This window comes from Ranitomeya imitator, chromosome 6, assembly GCF_032444005.1.
Source record: "Ranitomeya imitator isolate aRanImi1 chromosome 6, aRanImi1.pri, whole genome shotgun sequence".
Lineage (NCBI taxonomy): Eukaryota > Metazoa > Chordata > Amphibia > Anura > Dendrobatidae > Ranitomeya > Ranitomeya imitator.
In genome coordinates, this window is record NC_091287.1 from 289,898,484 (window position 1) to 289,918,704 (window position 20,221).

The 20,221-nt window shown below is 42.7% G+C and overlaps 1 protein-coding gene across 1 annotated transcript in view; it reads right to left on the minus strand.

The window, feature by feature from the left end:
- The window catches only part of PHLPP1 (PH domain and leucine rich repeat protein phosphatase 1), a 137,544-nt gene that overhangs the window by 2,310 nt on the left and 115,013 nt on the right, over window positions 1-20,221 (minus strand). Inside the window, exons 10-16 of the mRNA XM_069730639.1 lie at window positions 16,611-16,766; window positions 11,482-11,682; window positions 10,665-10,827; window positions 6,148-6,278; window positions 3,809-3,928; window positions 3,046-3,240; window positions 2,247-2,475 (exon numbers count right to left, since the gene is read on the minus strand). Of these exons, the coding sequence (XP_069586740.1) occupies window positions 2,247-2,475; window positions 3,046-3,240; window positions 3,809-3,928; window positions 6,148-6,278; window positions 10,665-10,827; window positions 11,482-11,682; window positions 16,611-16,766 (1,195 nt within the window). The remainder of the gene's footprint in view (window positions 1-2,246; window positions 2,476-3,045; window positions 3,241-3,808; window positions 3,929-6,147; window positions 6,279-10,664; window positions 10,828-11,481; window positions 11,683-16,610; window positions 16,767-20,221) is intronic.

Genomic DNA, 20,221 nt, shown 5'->3' on the forward strand with positions numbered 1-20,221 from the left:
AATTAACTAAAAGGAAATCAATTTTGGGAAGAGATTTTATAAATGATTCTAAAAATAAAAAAAAATAGAACCTTAAAAACCAAAACAATTTGGATCAAAAGCATTTTGCCTTTTTAGACCATATATACAGTGTAACACTTGCTCCGTAGCATCCCGCCATCATTGCCATACACCAAACTGACCTGCACCAAGAGGAATGGGTTTAATTTCCGCATAGATTGCACTATGTTTTGCACTAGGTTTTTTGCTGCGTTTTGGATATCAGTAATGCTCTGTATCTAATTTGGCTTTCCCATCAGCTTAAAGAGTAATTCTCTGCATTAATCATTTCAGGGGGCTCTTGTATGAAATTATTATTATTATTTTTTTTTATTTAGTCATAAAACTTCAGTAGTGTAAGGGTTAAACGCCAGTATTAAACCAAGTAGTAGATGCCATTTTAGAAAGCGGCTTTATCCAGCCATCTGCAGTTCAGAGTTATTTATGCTCCAATTACTTTTTGCACGGGACGGGAGGGTGGGAAAGATCTTTTTTTCATGTGGCAAGAGAGAAGAAAATAGCTTCACAAAGAGGAAAGGGATGAATGAGAACTGTTCTGCAATGCTGGGACCGGAGCACAGGATGAGCCACTTATTCAAATGGTGCTGAATCGCTCAGATCCCAGGCCTGCGACAACAAATCCCTACAGCTTTGACATTTCATTTACATCTCATGAAAACCTTCCTATTTCAAGGGTCATAGAGATGTCAGCAGAGCTCTCCGCTTACACCTCACACCATGCTGGCCAATAACTGGAAAACCGTGTATTCCGCAAAGCAATATAATGCAATGTGACATTTAAAGAGAATCAAGAGATACAAATGGTTATTATGTAATGACCCCCGAAACAAGCCACACACTGTACTTCAATGTGGACAATTGATAGGCGAGGCTATTGTACGGGATTAACAGGTTTGGAGTAGCAGGATACATTCACTTTCCAGGCCCCCACTTTACTAACAGACATACTAATGTGTTAGGGGTTCATTAGGAATTAAAAACCTCATTCTACTGTAATGTGACACCTCCAATATACATGCAGTTGGATAGAGCTTAACATAACACAGATGTTCGGATATTGAAAAAGTTTTACAAGGGATGTGCATTTACAAGGTGAGTACGCATGCACCGAACAGTTAGTGTATGGGCAATAAAATGGGATGTCTAAGAAAATTTGTTTGTAGAGGAGCTGCACAGACAGATGGATACCATGCTTGGCATAGGTGGTTTTCCTTTATTGGATGTTTTCCTTTATTGGATGCTGCCCTTCCCTTGGTTGTTCCTTCCCGGGGAAAGGCCTGGCTATTCACTGCCTGTGTTGAGAAACATGTGATGGTGTCTCCGCAGCTCCTCTACATGCATTTGCATATTTGGGGGCAGTGTTCTGGATCACTGCGTTGAGAAACACGTGATGGTGTCTCCGCGGTGTTGGATGTTTTGGTCTCCACGAGGTCAATCATCCGTGCCTTTATAAGAAAATTTGTTTGTTACCTTTAAAAGGTTATTCCCCCAAAGGAGCATGGATTTAAGAAAAAACACAAATCCACAGCTCTTTTCACCCTTCAAGGTTGCAGCGCTGCCTGTTGCAGATGCTCTGGTCTTTGCCATTTGGCAGCTTTGGCGACGTCACACTGACAGCACTGCAGCTGAGCTCAGGGCATTGGATGTAGCACTGTCAACGTGATGGCACTGCGGCATCACATAAAGAGCAGTGCAATGTCAGGCGGCAGTGTGGCCCCAGCGAGGGGCGAGTAAGAGTTTGGTTTGTGCGGGTTTTTTGCCCCCCGAGCCTCTGGGAAGATTATCTTTGAATTGGCAGCACGGTGGCTCAGTGGTTAGCACTGTTGCCTAGGTGCAAATCCCTTTATGGACAATATCTGCAAGTTCTCCTCCAGGTCCTCTCACACTCCATAAACATACAGAGAATTTAGAAGACAAAATTATTTGCGGTGCATTACATGCAGGTTTTTTAAGATCCCATTTACCTGCAATGAATTGTACTTCATTGCAGATTTTCTCAAAAGTTTCTAAAAACAAAACCCTTTATAGTACAAATTCAACTATCAAGAGATGATAAAAGCTCTGTCATATAGTCCCTGTTTGCACAGATCCTGAAGGGGATGCTCCATAATCATGGCGGAACATTGTAAATGAACAGTTATAAAGGTTACTTTGGGTGTAAGGCTCTCCTAATGAGATTTGTTTACCTCTGTGATAATGGCCTTATGCTGCTTCACGCGTTTCAGTTCTTCATCACAGCTAACAGTGTAAGCCTTGGATAGGTTGAGTGGCTTCCCGTCTCTGCAGAGCACTGTTTGGCATTTGCCCACGTTGGCAGAGGTCAGCGTGAAACAACCTCCAGGGTCCATCGGATCATGCTTTATGTGGCATAGAACGGCAGAGCCTCCAAGCTTCTGTCCAGCAGTGCCCAGCTTCCTACAAGGAAAAGTGAATTTATTTGTTTTTACAAACTATTAGCAAGAATGCTTCTCCTGAGAAGGAACAAGCCTGTCCGGTAATACCGGAAGGGAGAAGAAGATCTCCGATCTATAGATATAGATCTGTCTACAAACACTCTCTGGAACATTTGCCTGTAAGTTTGATCTCTGGAAGTATCCAACCAGTTGGACATTTTTTCTCTCCAAGTCGTCTATTTTGCAGTCTCTATAGACATGGCATTGCCTGTTGATCCTGGAGTCTTTCAAGGAAGTCCTATATCTATAAGGAGCTTCAGCCAAAAACGATTTACGCCCCTGTCAGAACAGCGATATCTATGGGCTTGGTTTCATACATGAGATGGAACAAGGGCATACACAAGTCGGAACATGGCCCCAACCTATTTGATAGACTGGCCAGCAGTAATCAATGTGCTATCCAAGGACAGTATGGTTGTTATATTATAATCGGCATAAAATAGGCTAAAAAAGCTACTAAGTGAATATTGAAAAGACAATGATGGCTTATATTGTACACACTCATCGCGGTCTCTGTACCCATTCGATTTACCTCTGCATTACGAGGAAGGTGTTCCCCATGTATTCCTCCTCGCTCTTGGTTTTTTGCAACTCGTCAGCTAAAATATCACACATGGTGCACTGCAGCAAACTGGGCACTTCTACGTTGCGCTCGCCATCAAAAACGCCATACACTGCTTCACGGTTATCACAGAAATTGTTCACCAAGAGGGAAGCTACACACAGCCTGGAAAACAGGGAAATGGGATTAAATGTAGCACATACTGAACATAACCATGCACAAAAGCATCTAGCGAAGTGCAAAGATAAAGAATCACTAAAAAAGGGGGAGAAGGGTGGATTACTTATGTAAGAAATAAAAAGTTGCAAGGACAGATCCTGTGGGAAAAGGACCGTGTGGAAGTGTTAGGCAGGTGGCAGACAAGCGGTTAACATTCCGGATAGATGACATCACTCCGTTCAGACACTTGAAAGCAAAACCTTTCAGCCACCAATGAATGCTGATGAAATGTGGGACCCTACTTGCTGAAGTTGTGTTCAATGCTGTGCTGTGAAGGCGACCCGCATCACTTACAGCGGTCTCCGGGCAACCGCAACCAACAAAGGCAGAGGGGAAAGGACAGGCTACAGCGTGACGCTGTGGCTGTGTCTGCTTTTAAAGTCCTCATCTCGAGTTTCACGTGAGAAACTATTTCTGCCACGCACAGTGAATGACTAAGTCCCAGTCAGCCCAGGCATAAACCCCCCAGACCTCACCTGATATATAGCTAGATGATAAGAAACCCGGGACTTACTTATTCTTCATTCCCGAAGCCTCCGTGTATCCATGGCTCCATACAGCAGGCGCCCCCGAGGCTTCACTGGCGGAGAATCCACATGAAGGCTGGTCCACTTTAAAACATCGAATGTTACTGCTGTAGAAAAGAAAAAAAACACATCAGATTATCATAAAGGGATAGATCTCCTGATACAGAGCGCAAGTGATAGATATCACCTGTTAAGCCTGAATATGTTCACGGTCTGATACTAAACATCGATTTAGGACATGGTTTTAAAATGCGATTTTCATTCAGAAACTGATAGTTTTTCATATGTATTGTCATTCGTATTGCATCTATTTTAACACATACAACAACAGTTAGTAAGAATTACAAGAACAAAAGTACTTAACGATTTAAAAAAAACTGCAGGGTATCCCAAAAACCGGATGCTATAGGGTAGATCTGTTTGGGATCTGATTTTGCTGCACACCCATAGACTTGAATAGACGAGTCATCCAAAAACGGCCGACTCCGAATGCTGCAATTTTTATCAAGTTGAATCTGTACGTTTAAAAAACTAAAACAAAACACTCATCTAACCAGTCCTCTTGAATGACATTGGTCCGAGTGCTGTCCATGTGATCTCCGTGCAGCCTTATCTATGGCACATTCACTTCAGTGCCACATAGTCCGGAGTTCAGTCAACCAGAGACAAGTTCTGGGTATAACTAGTAAGCCGTCCCCAGCACATCACTACTGCCACTAAACACTATTAAATAGTGCCATTTAGATCAGATGGGCAGTAAATGTGTCACAAATCGGCATCAAAGCTTTTCAGGAATCAATTACCCAAATTTGAAACTTGCAATACAAATAAGTATGCATCAGGTCAAATTCTGAACATTGTCCTGTTCTCTGGCATTGCAGTTTATCTATATAGGAATTTACATGAGACCAATATAATATGCTAATATGGGTGCTACAAGGGCATCTGAGAGTGTAACACTGGGCTCTTCGAGGCCCTGTATACTTTAGAATTAAAGAGGACCTGCCAGCAGGTTAAAAATGGGCAATTTTCACACTGTTCTGCTGCCATTCTTTTAACGCATAGAAAAATAAACAATTCTACTCGCCTTCCCTCCGCTCCCCCGCCGAGTAGAGTCCTCTTCTAAATCCAGCAGCTGACTTCAACGTGAAAGCAACGGGCAGCGCATGAGGTCACTGCCACTGTCAATCACGGGCACACAGATGTCTGCTGCCTGCCTCCGAGACATTCCTGCGCTGCAATACACTTCAGCTGAATGTGCGGCCGAAGATGCACATCCAGGTGAAATATGTGCTGGCATTGGAGAGCCCCTCCCACCTGCACTGGCCCAGTTGTGACTGGTCATTACGACCCTGCTCCTGATGATTTTCATTGGACCATACACCCATCTAATGAGTATGGGGATCACCTGACTCTGCCCCAAGAGCTCGTATGAGAAAAAGAAGGACTGCGCAGTTCAACTTTAAAACACCTGGTCAGGAAAGGTAAGCAGCTGCCAGACATGTCCACAGCTTCCTTCCCTTTCCCCACTAAAAGCCCATGAATGTTTAGTAATAATATGAATGTCCCAATGTTGTGGATTCTCAAGACAAATTTTATAGAGTTTTTTAACCTAAATATAATTGTCCAAAATCCTCAATAAATAAGCCAAAGGATCACAAAATAGATTATAACTGTAGCATTTTACCAGCCTGATCAGTCACTACTAATACATAAGCTCAAAATGACAAAAATGGGACAATGCAATGGGAAAGACCACCTTATTTCATCCTGACTCTTCCACACAACAGCCCACCATATGTAATGCTCTCATTCACACTAATATTTACAAGAGCAACATGCAAAGCACACGACAGCCCTGTGACCATTGTACATTCCACAAAGGTGACCTTTAAGGTTTCCAAAGCAGCTTGCTATGAGACAGTGTGTGCCTGGCCGTGTCAGCATTTATATAAAGGTCTATACCACTGGCGGACACAGAAGACGGCCCTTGGGCAAAAACGGAAAATGGGCCCTTGTACGGTTGCACCACTGATGTGTCTGCCCCTGGGCTATACATGTCAGAATATTTCACAATTCTTTCACCTATTAGTAAGCTGTAAATGTCAGCAAAATTTCTCTAAAATAGTCTGCAAGAAACCATCTCCGCAATTTGTTGCACCCCAGATCCCAAATCAGAGATATATATAGATATACACACAGCCATGGCTGGATGACTTCTGACTGAACATGCAATCAAAGGGTGTATAAAGCATGACGCCCTACCTGCACACTACACATCAGTATGAGACCTACAGTGGAAAATCCCATGACTAAGGCTACTCACTTGAGCAGCTCCAGGGTTTTGTGGTCCAGAAGGAGCCGTGCGTTGCCAGTCAGGTCCAGTTCTTGCAATTTGGGAGGGAGGTTCTCAGGTAAAGTAATTTCAGACAGTTCATTGCAGCTCAAGTCCACACACTGTAGAGAGAAGATGAGTACCGTAGGTTACAACAAACATATAGCCATGTCTCGGCCTGATGAAATAATTTGATTTATGGCTTGGTTGCTCAATAGAAGAAACTCCTAGATTCTGAACTCTAATTTCAGAGGTCTATCAAAACATCTGATAGTCTGGGCAAGTGACCAACTGTAGTGTAAAGTACTGGGTGTATGACGGCAATTCTCTGGTCATATGAGGATATGCAGGGACTCGTAGCAACAGGTCTACAAAACCAACAATCCGGCTTTTAAGCTACATTTTAGTTGTAAAATATATGTCAAACATTGCTAATATTATTTACATATCTGGATACCTAGCAATTTGTTTCTCCTCTACACCCTGAAGGCAAACTACTGCCACTGGAAGTGCACTAAAGCTGTCCAAGCACTTTAGAAAGCTGTGGGCTCCCTACTACACATGCATGGTCAATTATACTGGACCGCTTTTTCTTGCAACGACATCACACGCGTGAGTGCTTGGCTCAGCAGAGTGTTCATGTGCTTCAAAAGAGGCCATCAGCACGGAATGACTGTTCAAACCAAGTAGAGGCACGCCGTGCATCTTAACGGGGCCAAATATTGAAATGCACCTTCCCATCTGCTTGGTTTGCCACCATCTGATTGACATCTCTGGCTCTGCAAAGCCAAAAAAGGGCAGTTAGATGGGAAACAAACATTAGTTGGGGAAGAGCTGGGAGGCCCCAAGAAGCATTAATCAGCTGGTACCACCAAAATCGATACGTTCGGCCAACTGTATTATAACACAAAGGAAGGGGAGGGGGGTCTTCAGCCACTACTAGAAAATGTTAGCAGCTGCGACTCATCTCCCCATAGGAAGAAATGACCAGGCATGTTGACATCAAACAGCCCAATCCCCCCTCCCAACAACATCTCCTATTGGAAGGAAGAGTCAGGACACCCTAATATTCATTAGATGGTCATCCAGTGCCACGGATATCCATGAAGGGTCTATAGGGCTACTTTCACACTAGCGTTTTTGGCTGTACGTCGCAATGCGTCGCTTAGGAAAAAAAACGCATCCTACAAAGTTGTCTGCAGGATGCGTTTTTTCCCCATAGACTAACATTAGCGACGCATTGCGACATATGGCCGGCCACATGTTGCAACCGTCGTGCGATGGTCACGTCGTTTTTTGGCGGACTGTCGGCACAAAACGTTACATGTAACTTTCTTTGCGTGTCGTGTCCGTCATTTTCAACCGCGCATGCGCGGCCGAAACTCCGCCCCCTCCTCCCCGGACCTTACAATGGGGCAGCGGAAGCGTCGTAAGACTGCATCCACTGCCCACGTTGGGCACTATTTTCACAACGCGCGTCGGCACGTGGGGCCGACACATAGCGACGGCCCCGTGCCGACGCTAGTGTGAAAGCAGCCTTACAATATTGTTAATTTCCCTTCTAGCCCACATTTTCATCAAGAATTTGCCAAAGCTATATATATCCCCTATGGCAGCAATGGATGGACCTATATACAAATTACCTGTAAGTTGAAAACCGAGGACATTAAATAGTTTGATATATTACAGCATAGGTATAATAAAGCCGTTCCCATTTCCTTGTGTGTGGGGTATACATCTGCCCAATTCATATTTTATCTCATAGGAGCAGAGCCGTAATAATAAAATGTATAACATAGCAGAAGTTTGCTTTTATTATTCTTACTGCTAATTTTTGGTTTCCCTCTACGATACAACCGATTCACTGGGGTTATCGAAATTTGGCTCTAACCTTGTAATTAATTATGCCGATCCCTCGGTTCATGCACGGTTTCAATGAACACAAGAGGAAAGCAATTACAAATTTTTACCTAAAACAGTGGTGGATTTCAGCCCGATACAGGGGCGCCGAATCTTTACACAACCCCTGCAGGTTTTCTATTTGGCAAAAAAAAAAAAAAGAAACTGTACAGAAGCAAATTTTCTTCCCAATTGAAAAAGCAGATGGATACATTAAAGTACTCTGCTTCAAAATATTAGCTGCAAAGAGCTTGTAGCCGGCAGCTGTTGCTTACATTATGTGAAAGGAAGCAAAATGAGGAAAGCAGCCTTGATAACTGACCGTTAAGTACTGGAGCCTGAATGCAGAGTTTTGTGGAAATAGAAACTAGTACAAGATATCCAAATACTAGTGACATTAAACAGTAGCGTCTATAGGGGGGCTCATTTGTCTGAGAATCAGCAGACTACATATTATTGCAATTAAAGCCTGTGAATGACATTGGACGGCAAATCATGGGTAACAGCATGGCAGGTTATCATATTTTGGGCAGCCACCGCAAACATACGATTGAAACAACTGAGCAAATGGCAACAGCATCTATAGATGGAGGAAGAAATTGACAGAAGCCACACTCCACTGTTAACAGAATGGCATGCTATGTTAATGTTAAAAGGGGTATTCTGAAGTTTAGAAGTTATCCCCCCATACAAGGAGTAGGGGATAATCTTCCAATCGTTGTGGGCCCAACCATTAGGACTCCCATCAATTTTCAGAACCGTTGCTCAGAAGACATCTCAGTGAGTGGTGTAGCGTTCGATCATACACATTGTTGCTCCGTTCATTCTTACAGGAGTGACGAAGACCAGCCAAGCGCTGCCATCTCCGGTGGTCCCATTAAGAATGAATGAAGCAGCTAAGCGTATGATTGAACACCGCTACATTCACAAGGATCTCTTTAGAGGAATAAGTTGGCATCCCAGAGGTTGAACCCCCAAGGATAGGAAAGTTACCACCTATCCAAGTGATGGAAAATAAATTTCAAACATAAGAATACCCCCTTTAAGTCAACAGAATAAACATGCTGCAGCATTATGCATTGGTAACGTAACCTGGCTTCTGACAATTTAATGCTTTCTACCATAGTAACATAGTTAGTAAGGCCGAAAAAAGACATTTGTCCATCCAGTTCAGCCTATATTCCATCATAATAAATCCCCAGATCTACGTCCTTCTACAGAACCTAATTGTATGATACAATATTGTTCTGCTCCAGGAAGACATCCAGGCCTCTCTTGAACCCCTCGACTGAGTTCGCCATCACCACCTCCTCAGGCAAGCAATTCCAGATTCTCACTGCCCTAACAGTAAAGAATCCTCTTCTATGTTGGTGGAAAAACCTTCTCTCCTCCAGACGCAAAGAATGCCCCCTTGTGCCCGTCACCTTCCTTGGTATAAACAGATCCTCAGCGAGATATTTGTATTGTCCCCTTATATACTTATACATGGTTATTAGATCGCCCCTCAGTCGTCTTTTTTCTAGACTAAATAATCCTAATTTCGCTAATCTATCTGGGTATTGTAGTTCTCCCATCCCCTTTATTAATTTTGTTGCCCTCCTTTGTACTCTCTCTAGTTCCATTATATCCTTCCTGAGCACCGGTGCCCAAAACTGGACACAGTACTCCATGTGCGGTCTAACTAGGGATTTGTACAGAGGCAGTATAATGCTCTCATCATGTGTATCTAGACCTCTTTTAATGCACCCCATGATCCTGTTTGCCTTGGCAGCTGCTGCCTGGCACTGGCTGCTCCAGGTAAGTTTACCATGGTAGCCTAAAGTTTTAAACAGTACATCTGAAAAAACTACCAAAACAAGTGTTCAGCGCAATATTTCCCAAATGCAAGGGCTTCACTTTGGACAAACTGTACTCATCTGAAAGGTCCCTTGAAAATAAGCAGATCATGTGTTCCAAAGAGATCAACTGTAAATTGTGGGAAAATGCAGCAGCGATTGTTCAGTTTCCTTACTTAATGTATCATCATAAAGTAAAGCAAGCATTTAGGCAGTGTCCTGCCACCTTTATAGGCCGTCTGTTATGCCACACAGGGCTATACACACTCATTGTAATGTTGTCTAATCTGGACAAGACAAAGATCCAAAACAGGGAACCCCTTTCTCCTAATGCCACGTTCACATTACATTCTGGCCACGCATTTGCAGTTTTGTCAGAAGTGCTCTCTGAAACCCTAAAAATATGGGACTTGGTCTTCAACTCTAATGGAGCCATTCATTGTAAAGAGTCCCTTTGTTTTCATGTTGAATGGCTCCATTGGCGGACCCTTCAGAATCCTGTTTTTTCAGGGTTTCAGATTGAAGCCCCAACAGAGTTACAGATGTGTGTCTCAAACATCTGAATTCACCATGAAATGTCTTACTTGCCATTTCTCTAATTTTTTAGGGTCATCTAGTGGAAAGAAGACATACGAATATATGAGGATACTAAAGGCATGTACTGCAGAGGTGACAGAATAGATCATACGAAATAGTATCGAATACCGTGGATGTTGGGAGCAGCACCCTTAGATAAGCTTTGTCATCAAGTTCTGACAGACAATCATCACTCACCTTGATCTCTGCGAGTTGCATAACTTCGGGGAAGACTTCCAAGCAATTGGAGTGGGCAATGACAGTATGCATACGTCTGCAGTTCATGATGGTGGTTGGAATGGCTTTCAGCTTGTTCCCACTGATATCTATCTCTTCCAGTTCCTCCAGTTTGGCCATTTTACTGGAGAACAATAGTAAACACAGGAACTTAGATCTAGTTTGTTACCAGATACATGAAAAATGGGAATTCGCAACACTGTTTTTCATAAATAAAATACAGATCACATGAAAGTCACAAGTCAAGCGTGACTTGCAGTGGATTATATGGGAGGAAAGTTGCAGGTGTTGAAAATTGAAAAGGCATTGGATTCTTTTGCGACTGTTTCAACATGGTATTTTTCACCCTCATTGACCATTATCAATTGCCATTAGACGAGATGTAGCGATCCAAACCTAAAGATCGCCAAAAATTTAAAAATAGCCATCAGATAAACCACTATCTTGCCCAACTGCTGAGTGCTCTTGTATTCTCCATAAGGGAGCGGATGCCAGACATCTCAGGGGGTGCTTTATATATATTAGAGAGAGAACGAACCAGCAGCCCGAAATCAGACATGTCAAATCCTTACCTCCCCTGACAACTCTGTCAGGGTAACCATACACAGACTGTCGAACGAACTCTTTACACCGGTGGGTTCGGCCGATGTTAGTTTAATATGTAAGGCAGGATGTGATTAAATCTCAAACCCACTGAGATAATCTTGAGGTATGTCAGGTTCATGCACTGCATCTGAGCATGAGCTACAGATCTATACATTTCATTAGCAGGACGTACCTTGCAGGAAAGGTCTGTAGATGATTGAAGGCCATGTGCAGTATCTTCAGATGTGGATGTCCCGTTAATAGAGGCACACATTTATCAGTAAGATTATTATTGGTCACGTATAATTCTTGTAGCAAGCTCAGCGATTCTTCCGACAGACTAGCAGCAGGAAGCACTTCAAGATTGTTGGCTGAAGCATTCAAGCATCGTAAGCTGCTCAAGGAACATAAAAGTGGAAAATGTTAAGGACAAAACTTGAAAGAGAAAAGTAAATATTTTAATAACTGATATGGCAGTGGTAGAAGTTAGGCTACTATTATTAAACTGGTAGGTAAAAGTGAAAAAAAAACTGGACCTTTTCAGAAAATAGCAACTGTGCAACTACTACACCGGAATAAAAAATGCTTTGGTGACATGGGCAACCGATTCAGCTAGGCATGAGTTAAAGATGTAAAGCAATTACTTTTCAGCAGGACTTCTCAACAGCTTGTTGGAACTTGCTGTATAAAAGGAGAATCACGTGGGGCTCTGAACAGCTAAGTCAATGAGTGCACTGAAAGAAGAGATCTATGCTGGCCGGTTTGCACAAGCAAGTTCTGGAGTTTTCCAAAACAGGAGGAATGGTGCCAAGCAATTATGGCTGACTGCAGCTATCGTGAAGGAAGAGGTGGGCATACAACCTTCCTCAATGGAGTGTACAGCAATAACCTCAGGTGGTTCACACAATAGTAGAGCTAGAACTCCTGCACACAGGAACATCAAATTATCAAATCCACAAAGTAACACTGAACATTTAAATTGCCTCAGTGTAAAGGAACACTGTGTCCTGAAGGCTTACAATGTGAGAGAGTGTGCCAATTAGCTGCTACACGAGGAGGGAATGGGGGGAGAGGAGAAGACCTTACGTCCCATAACCAATAAACACATAGTAGGACTCCAAGATAAATTAATTCCATGTCAAAAAACTTAATCTGCAGTCAGTAACAGTAGAGTACAAAGTGAAGTGTGACCAAGGAAGAATTGAATTTATAGAAAGGGTTTTCAGACGTGGACATGTCACTGATGTGACCAGGGCAGGAACCACCTCACAACCACCACAAGGAGGATATGTGCCAGTCATACACAGAATATAAGACTGCAGGTGCGTTATACATGTATTCAGAACACGTGCCGGTTCTTCCAGAACGGTTGCTGGTCTTTGAAAAAACTAGAGGGTAGTTCCTTAGATTGGGACCTTTCTAAAGTAGCCAAAAGGAATGCCTCAACCAGACCTGCACTAGGTTTCCACAATCTGCACGAACAAGTATCTGCCCATTTCTACCTGCGTTTAGTTTTATCTCTTTTTTGGCCATAAATCAACATCACTTTGATAACAGAGCTTACAGTTTAAAGCCCTGGGGAAAGATTCAGTTCCTTACCCTAACCAAGGTAAAATGGGGTGTTGCACTACCTCTCCCCCTCCCTCCAACACAGCTTTGGGTGCTCAGCATCTGGGAAACATGTCCCCACCGTTTCCATTTCCAGAATCCTGCATAACAGCTCCTGCATGGTGGTCAACAAGCATTTGTAAATTCTTATCTTTTACAAGTAAGCAAGGATGCATCCCTCATACTAAAGTTTGTCAGAACTGTGTAAAGGCAGTTTACATTTGTCATAACATTAACCTGGAAATAGGAACGATTAAAAAGGGCCACAGAAATATATTTAGAAACTGAACCAGTGTGTCAACTAGGACATGCACAGACGCCCCCCGTATACCATGCATTTATAATGGTCTATCTTTCCGCAATTTTTTTTTGTATTTCCATTGGCCACAAATATGTAAAATTTATAACAACTTGGGGTAGCGAACTAGATAAGAACAACTAAAGGACTTTAACAAAGTATTGCCATCAAACAAGCATTTAATGCATAAATAAGTCACATGCGTCTCATAAGTACAATTCATCCCTCTAGGCTGCTGCATGAAGGTGAGGAATTAAAACGGACCGATAATGTTCTCAAAACAAATTGTCTGCTGCATGCAAATACATAGTAAAAACATCCCTGAGCCCTCCATTCTGTCGCTGATTACAGTTTTGTTCTGTCATTCAATTGTTATCAGAGATGTTCACTTTTTTTCTCCCTCTGAAGGGCACTATATGAAATCTCTGCTTGCAGTCCAACTGGGTTTTCAGTCATTCTTCTCTGGGGCATGAAGCTTTCACTTTTCCATCCCAGTTGCTGCCAAATAACGTTCGGCTGCTGATCTAGCAGTCTATCAGTAACAGATGCTACGGAGCTGTGATTAGGTGAATTTGGCAGGGAGAGGCGAGGTGCACGCCCAAAAGAGTACGGGAAAACGCAGTGTTGGACTGCAAGCAGAGATTTCACACAGTGCGTTCCAGAAGAGACAAATGTGAATATCTCTAAGATGGAGTGAAGCAGTGAAAAAAAGAAAAGAGCTGCAGAATTAGGGAAGCGCAAGGATTTTTACAAGATATTTAACTAATCTTTTTTAGCAAGTTACAGGTCCTTTTTAATAAAGATTTGGTCAAATCATCGGGTGAGGCAAAGGTCATGTGACCAAGGTCTAGTTCTGGACACTAAGTATGGACAGATAAAACAAATGCAATGTGTCCTGCATAAAAGATTCTAGGCCCATTAAAACTACGTGCTAAGATTATAAACCAGTGTTGTTACTAATCTATCAAGAACAACATTAAGCATGGCTGATAAGTTAGGCTTTACGCAGATGGTCAACATGGATTGTCACGCCACAGCTTACGCGCTGTGGACACACTGACCGCCTAAGACCATCACGCTTCAGTTTACATGCAGAGGAGGTGGCTGCAGACACAGATCATCATGCTACAGTTTACCAGAAGAGGTGGCTGCGGGGTCACAGACCATTATGCTACAGCGTACACGCAAAGGAGGGGGCAGATAGACCATTGGAGCCCATCAGTCTAGAGCTTTTATACCTAGAGGAGGGGGGTTGTGGAGGCAGAGACCATCATGTTACAGATTACATGAAGATGAGGGGGACTAACCATTGGAGATCATCAGTCTAGAGACTACACAAAAAGAAAAGTGCTGCAGACGCAGAGATGCGAATGCTTAGCCACTGCTCCATTAGGTAGTAAAGTTATTTACAGAGTAGTGACGTCTCATTCTCAGTTTCTCCATAGTGGACACAGTAAAAAGAATTTTCCAGATGTCATCTGAATCACCATTTTACTTGGCATTTATTTTTGAAGGTTTCAGCTTCCATAATGTTCGGCAAATACTGTATTTTGTTGACTATAATGACGCACTTAAAAACTCCTGATAAAAAGTGTGTGAATCTTATTAGTCCGGAGGCAGCTCTCTGTGATGGAGGAGAATGCGGACAATGCTTCCTTCCAGATCACAGAGAGAACTGTCATTCCTCCTAATGTTGCATACTGATCTATGCGATCGGTGAAGACCTGGAGAGGAAGCTACCGTGACCTGAACAGAGGCTCCACCAGTTGAGAACCTTAAGGGCCTTCCACTAGAATAACGACTAATAATGGCTAATCACATGACATGAAAGGCTATTAAGTTAATTGAGTAGAAGGTCCTTCAGGTGCTCAGCTCGTGCAGCCTCCATTCAGGTCCAGTCAGGAATTGCAAAATGTGGTCTTGTATCGTGTATATGTTGGTGCATATTTGCTCACACACACACAGCTCCGTTATATGCACATTTGCATGTAGCAGAGCTGTGTGTTCAAGTGTAAATGTAGCAGAACTGTAAGTGTAAATGTACATGTTATACAGCGGTGTGCGCAAATATGCATGTAGCAGAGCTTTGTGTGTATGCCTGTAAAAGTAGATATAGCAGAGCTTTTTGTGTCTGTAAATGTACTTGTTATAGAGCTGTGTGCACAAAATATGCATGTAGCAGAGCTGTGTGTATGTCAGTAAATGTACATGCAGCAGAGCTTTTTGCAGGTGCATTTGTTACTGACTTAACATGATGTTTTTTTATTGGAAGTCATGAGTAGTGTTGAGCGATACCTTTCCGATATTTGAAAGTATCGGCCGATACGGACAAAATATCGGATCTCGCCGATACTGAGTTCCGATACCAATACAAGTCAATGGGACACAAATATCGGAAGGTATTCCTCGATGGTTCCAAGGGTCTGAAGGAGAGGAAATTCTCCTTTAGGCCCTGGGATCCATATTAATGTAAAAAATAAAGAATAAAAATAAAAAATATGGCTATACTCACCCCTCCGAAGAACCCTGACCGCGACGTCATCGAAGGTCCTTCACTCACTACAGTCTCAGGAACGGAGGCGGACACTTGCAGCGGTGACAGCCAGGGTTCTTCGGAGGGGTGAGTATAGCCATATTTTTTATTTTTATTCTTTATTTTTTACATTAATATGGATCCCAGGGCCTGAAGGAGAGTTTCCGCTCCTCCAGACCCTTGGAACCATACGCACCGCACACTCCGATACCGATTTCCGATATCACAAAAATATCGGATCTCGGTATCGGAATTCCGATACAGCAAATATCGGCCGATACCCGATACTTGCAGTATCGGAATGCTCAACACTAGTCATGAGCAAATAGTATATTTTTTTAAAAATACAAATGAAAAAAAAAAAGTCTACAGATCAAAAAAAAGCAATAAGATTAAGTTATGGTAGCAAACACAAGGGCATTAAACTGCATTGTAGCATGTATGCTTCTTTGATACTATTAGTTGAGCGGTTGTAGCCTGATGACCGAGCCTTTAAAAGATAAGACGTTTTATCCTGATTGTGGCAATGGTGAAACTTTGCGTCATACCCATTACCTAAGGTTAGAACAGGTTGGCTTTTTCCACTGGCTGGCTGCTTATAAATAAACGTATAGTAAAAGATAATTATACTAGGAATGAATGGAGGCATTGATACACACTGTATAATCATAGATTGCAGGAATAGCCAAGCAGCGCCTGACAAGGACAAGCTAAGCAGGACACATCACATGCCTCCCTAGTCATCAAGTTCACAGTGTGCAGCAATAAGAAGGATTCGAGATTCCCCGATATAGGAGACGGGGCATCTAGTAAAAGCCCTTTATCCACAAAGTATCATATCTGATATTATAAGGTTGGACATGACATTTCTAGGTTCTGTTACCTCTCTGACTTCAACAATAAGTTGGCTGGGAGCTCCAGGAGTTGGTTATGCTGCACGTCGAGTATTTCAAGTTGGGTATGTTCTACACACTCAGGAAGACGATTAAGTCTGTTATATCCAGCAAGTAACTTCCGCAGACCACGCGCACAGAATATCCTAAAAAATAAAATTTAAAAAAGGACAACTTAATATAAGGGACTTGATTGATAATTTAAGATTCATTCAAGTCATTTTGTTTTTGTCTTGTGGTTTTTGCAGCCTTTTTTGTGCCAAATTTTTGAACATGGCGCACATACTGTTCATGAATTTGTTGCAAATCCAAAAATGCTCTAACCAGTTTTGCTACTTTTTAGTAATCAAGTGTCACAAATTCTTTAAAAAGTTCCAAATAAAAAAAATTCACCTACCGTATATACTCGAGTATAAGCCGACCAGAGTATAAGCCGACCCCCCTAATTTTGCCACAAAAAAACTGGGAAAACTTAATGACTCGAGTATTAGCCTAGGGTGGGAAATGCAGCAGCTACCGGTAAATGTTAAAAGCAAAAATAGATACCAATAAAAGTAAAATTAATTTAGACATCAGTAGTTTAAGTGTTTTTGAATATCCATATTGAATCAGGAGCCCCATATAATGCTCCATACAGTTTATGATGGGCCCCATAAGATGCTCCATATTAAAATATGCCCCATATAATCCTGCATAAAGGTTAATAATGGCCCCATAAGATGCTCCATAGACACATTTGCCCAATATAATGCTGCACAAATGTTGATTATGGCCCCATAAGATGCTCCATACAGACACTTGCCCCATATGGTGCTGCACAAACCTTGATTGTGGCACCATAAGATGCTCCATACAGACACTTGCCCCATTTGCTGTTGCTGCGATAAAAAAAATAATAATAAAAAAAAAAAATCACATACTCACCTCTCCGTCGCTCAGGCCCCCCCCCCCCCCCCCCGGGACTTTAAATATTCACCTGACTTCGTTCCGGCGCCGCTCCACCTTCAGCGTCATCTGCACTGACGTTCAAGCAGAGGGCACTAATCACGTCACCGCGCCCTCTGACTTGAGCGTCACTGCTCAAGAAGCTAAAGACAGAGCGGCGCCGGAACGAGGGGCAGGTGAATATCGCACAGCACTCCCCCTCCCCATTATATTCACTTGCTCCTGGTGTGGTCCCTGGCTTACCGGCGGCGGCAGCTTCTTTCTGTATTAGCCATGTAAGCCAGGGACCTACAGGGACCATGCCAGCAGTAGGTAAGTATAATTAGACAGCCCCAGCTCCCCCTCCCCTGTCGACCCCTGGGTATGACTTGAGTATAAGCCGAGAGGGGGACTTTCAGCCCAAAAAAATGGGCTGAAAATCTCAGCTTATACTCAAGTATATACGGTAATTTAAAAAACTCTTCGAGAAACCTTACCAGGGAGATAGGATTGGAGCGAGATGTGCCATAAAAAAAAAAAAGAAAAAAAAAAAAGCAGTCGCGTTATTAAATATCTGGATAAACAAAGTTATAAAGGAAAAATAAAAAGACTTAAAGGAAGACAACTTCAGACGTGGTGCAAGACATGAATACAATAAAGCCAAATTACTAAAGCCACTAAAAAGAAGCAAATTCTCCAGGAAACAGGAGAAACAGCAATGATGCATCGAGGCAAAAATCTTTAGGTAAAAATTATATGATTTGATTGGAACACACTTAGTCCCTGGATAACCCTTAGTGACCAAGCCAATTTTGACCTTAAAGCACCAAGCCAAATTTTACAATTCTGACCACTGTCACTATGTAGTAACAATTCTGGAACGCTTCAATGGATCCCACTGATTCGGAGATTGTTTTTTGCGACACATCGTACATCATGATACTGGTAAAATTTCTTTGATATGACATGCGTTGTTTTTTTTTGCGTTTTGTTTCAAACTTTTACATATTTTTTTTTTCCAATTTTCAAACTTAATATTTGTGCCCTTAAATCAGATATGTCACACAAATAGTTAAACAACATTTCCCAATACTTTTATTTCTCAGCACCATTAAAAAGCAGAGCTGGGGAATAAGTACCTTTAACTGCTGGCGTTAAAAAGGCATATTGGCAGTCGTTAAGGGGTTAAACAAGGTTTATAATGTATTCATTCCACAGTGTGTCCGTAAAGTCATGGTGCACTTTTGACCAGCCACAGGATCTATTTATAGTTTACATTTTGGCGCCCTTTCTCTGGCCCAATCATATCAGACCTGTTCATGAGGAGAGATAAAAAGAACCAATCAAACACAAACTCATTTAAGCTGTTGCTGAGCCCCCAGTCAGATTAACCCCTGATAAACTGAACTCAGATTAATACACTGTCAGGTCTGTGACATCATGCAACCACAAGCTTATGCCAGGTTTTCCATGCCAGTCGAGATGTGGACGGTACAGGGCAAAGTTCATTGTGTTCTGTGGCTCGCTAAATTTGCCAAATTTGAATCCGTGACCAAAGTGCTATGTGAATATCGGCACGTTTATAACAAAGCGCCACCACATAGGAATAACATTACTCGGTGGGATAAGCCGTTAAAGGAAACAGGCAGTTTTGGTGGAGAAACCCCGTTCTGGTAGGCCATCAGTCAGTGACGAGTCTGTAGAGGCTATACGGGATAGCTAATTAAGGAGCCCTAAAAAATCTGTGCGTGCGTGTGCTCAACAATTACATCTAAGCAAGACTACAGTTCATAAGGTGTTAAAGAAACGTCTCTGTTTTATGGGGTACAAATTGTGGCTGTTGCACGCTATCAAACCGGCGGATAGACCCAAACGATGCGCGTTTGCTACAGATGCTTCATGAGATCAACAATTTTTTATTATATAATTTTTATAGCGCCATTTATTCCATGGTGCTTTACATGTGAATACGGGGCAAATATAGACAAATACATTAAACATGAGCAAATAACAAGGCACATGGGTATATAAGGAGGGAGGACCCTGCCCGGGAGGGCTCACAGTCTGCAGGGGATGGGTGATGAAACACTAGGAGAAGGTAGGGCAGGTTGTGCGGCGGTTCAGTAAGTTCAGGATCACTGCAGGCTGTAGGCTTGTCGGACGAGGTGAGTCTTCAGGTTCTTTTTGAAGGTTTCTATGCTAGGTGAGAGTCTGATGTGTTGGGGTAGAGAGTTCCAGAGTATGGGGGAAGCACGGGAGAAGTCTTGGATGCGGTTGTGGGAAGAAGAGATGAGAAGGGAGTAGAGAAGGAGGTTTTGAGAGGATCGGAGGTTGCGTGTAGGTAGGTACCGGGAGACCATGTCACAGATGTATGGAGGAGACAGGTTGTGGATGGCTTTGTATGTCATTGCGAGGGTTTTGAACTGGAGTCTCTGGGCGATAGGAAGCCAGTGAAGGGCTTGACATAGGGGAGAGGCTGGGGAATAGCGGGGGGAAAGGTAGATTAGTCGGGCAGCAGAGTGTAGGATGGACTGGAGGGGTGCGAGAGTGTTATAAGGTAGGCCACAGAGGAGTATGTTGCAGTAGTCGAGGCGGGAGATAAGGGCATGCACTAGCGTTTTTGTGGTGTCACGGTCAAGGAAAGCACGGATCCGGGAAATATTTTTGAGTTTGAGAC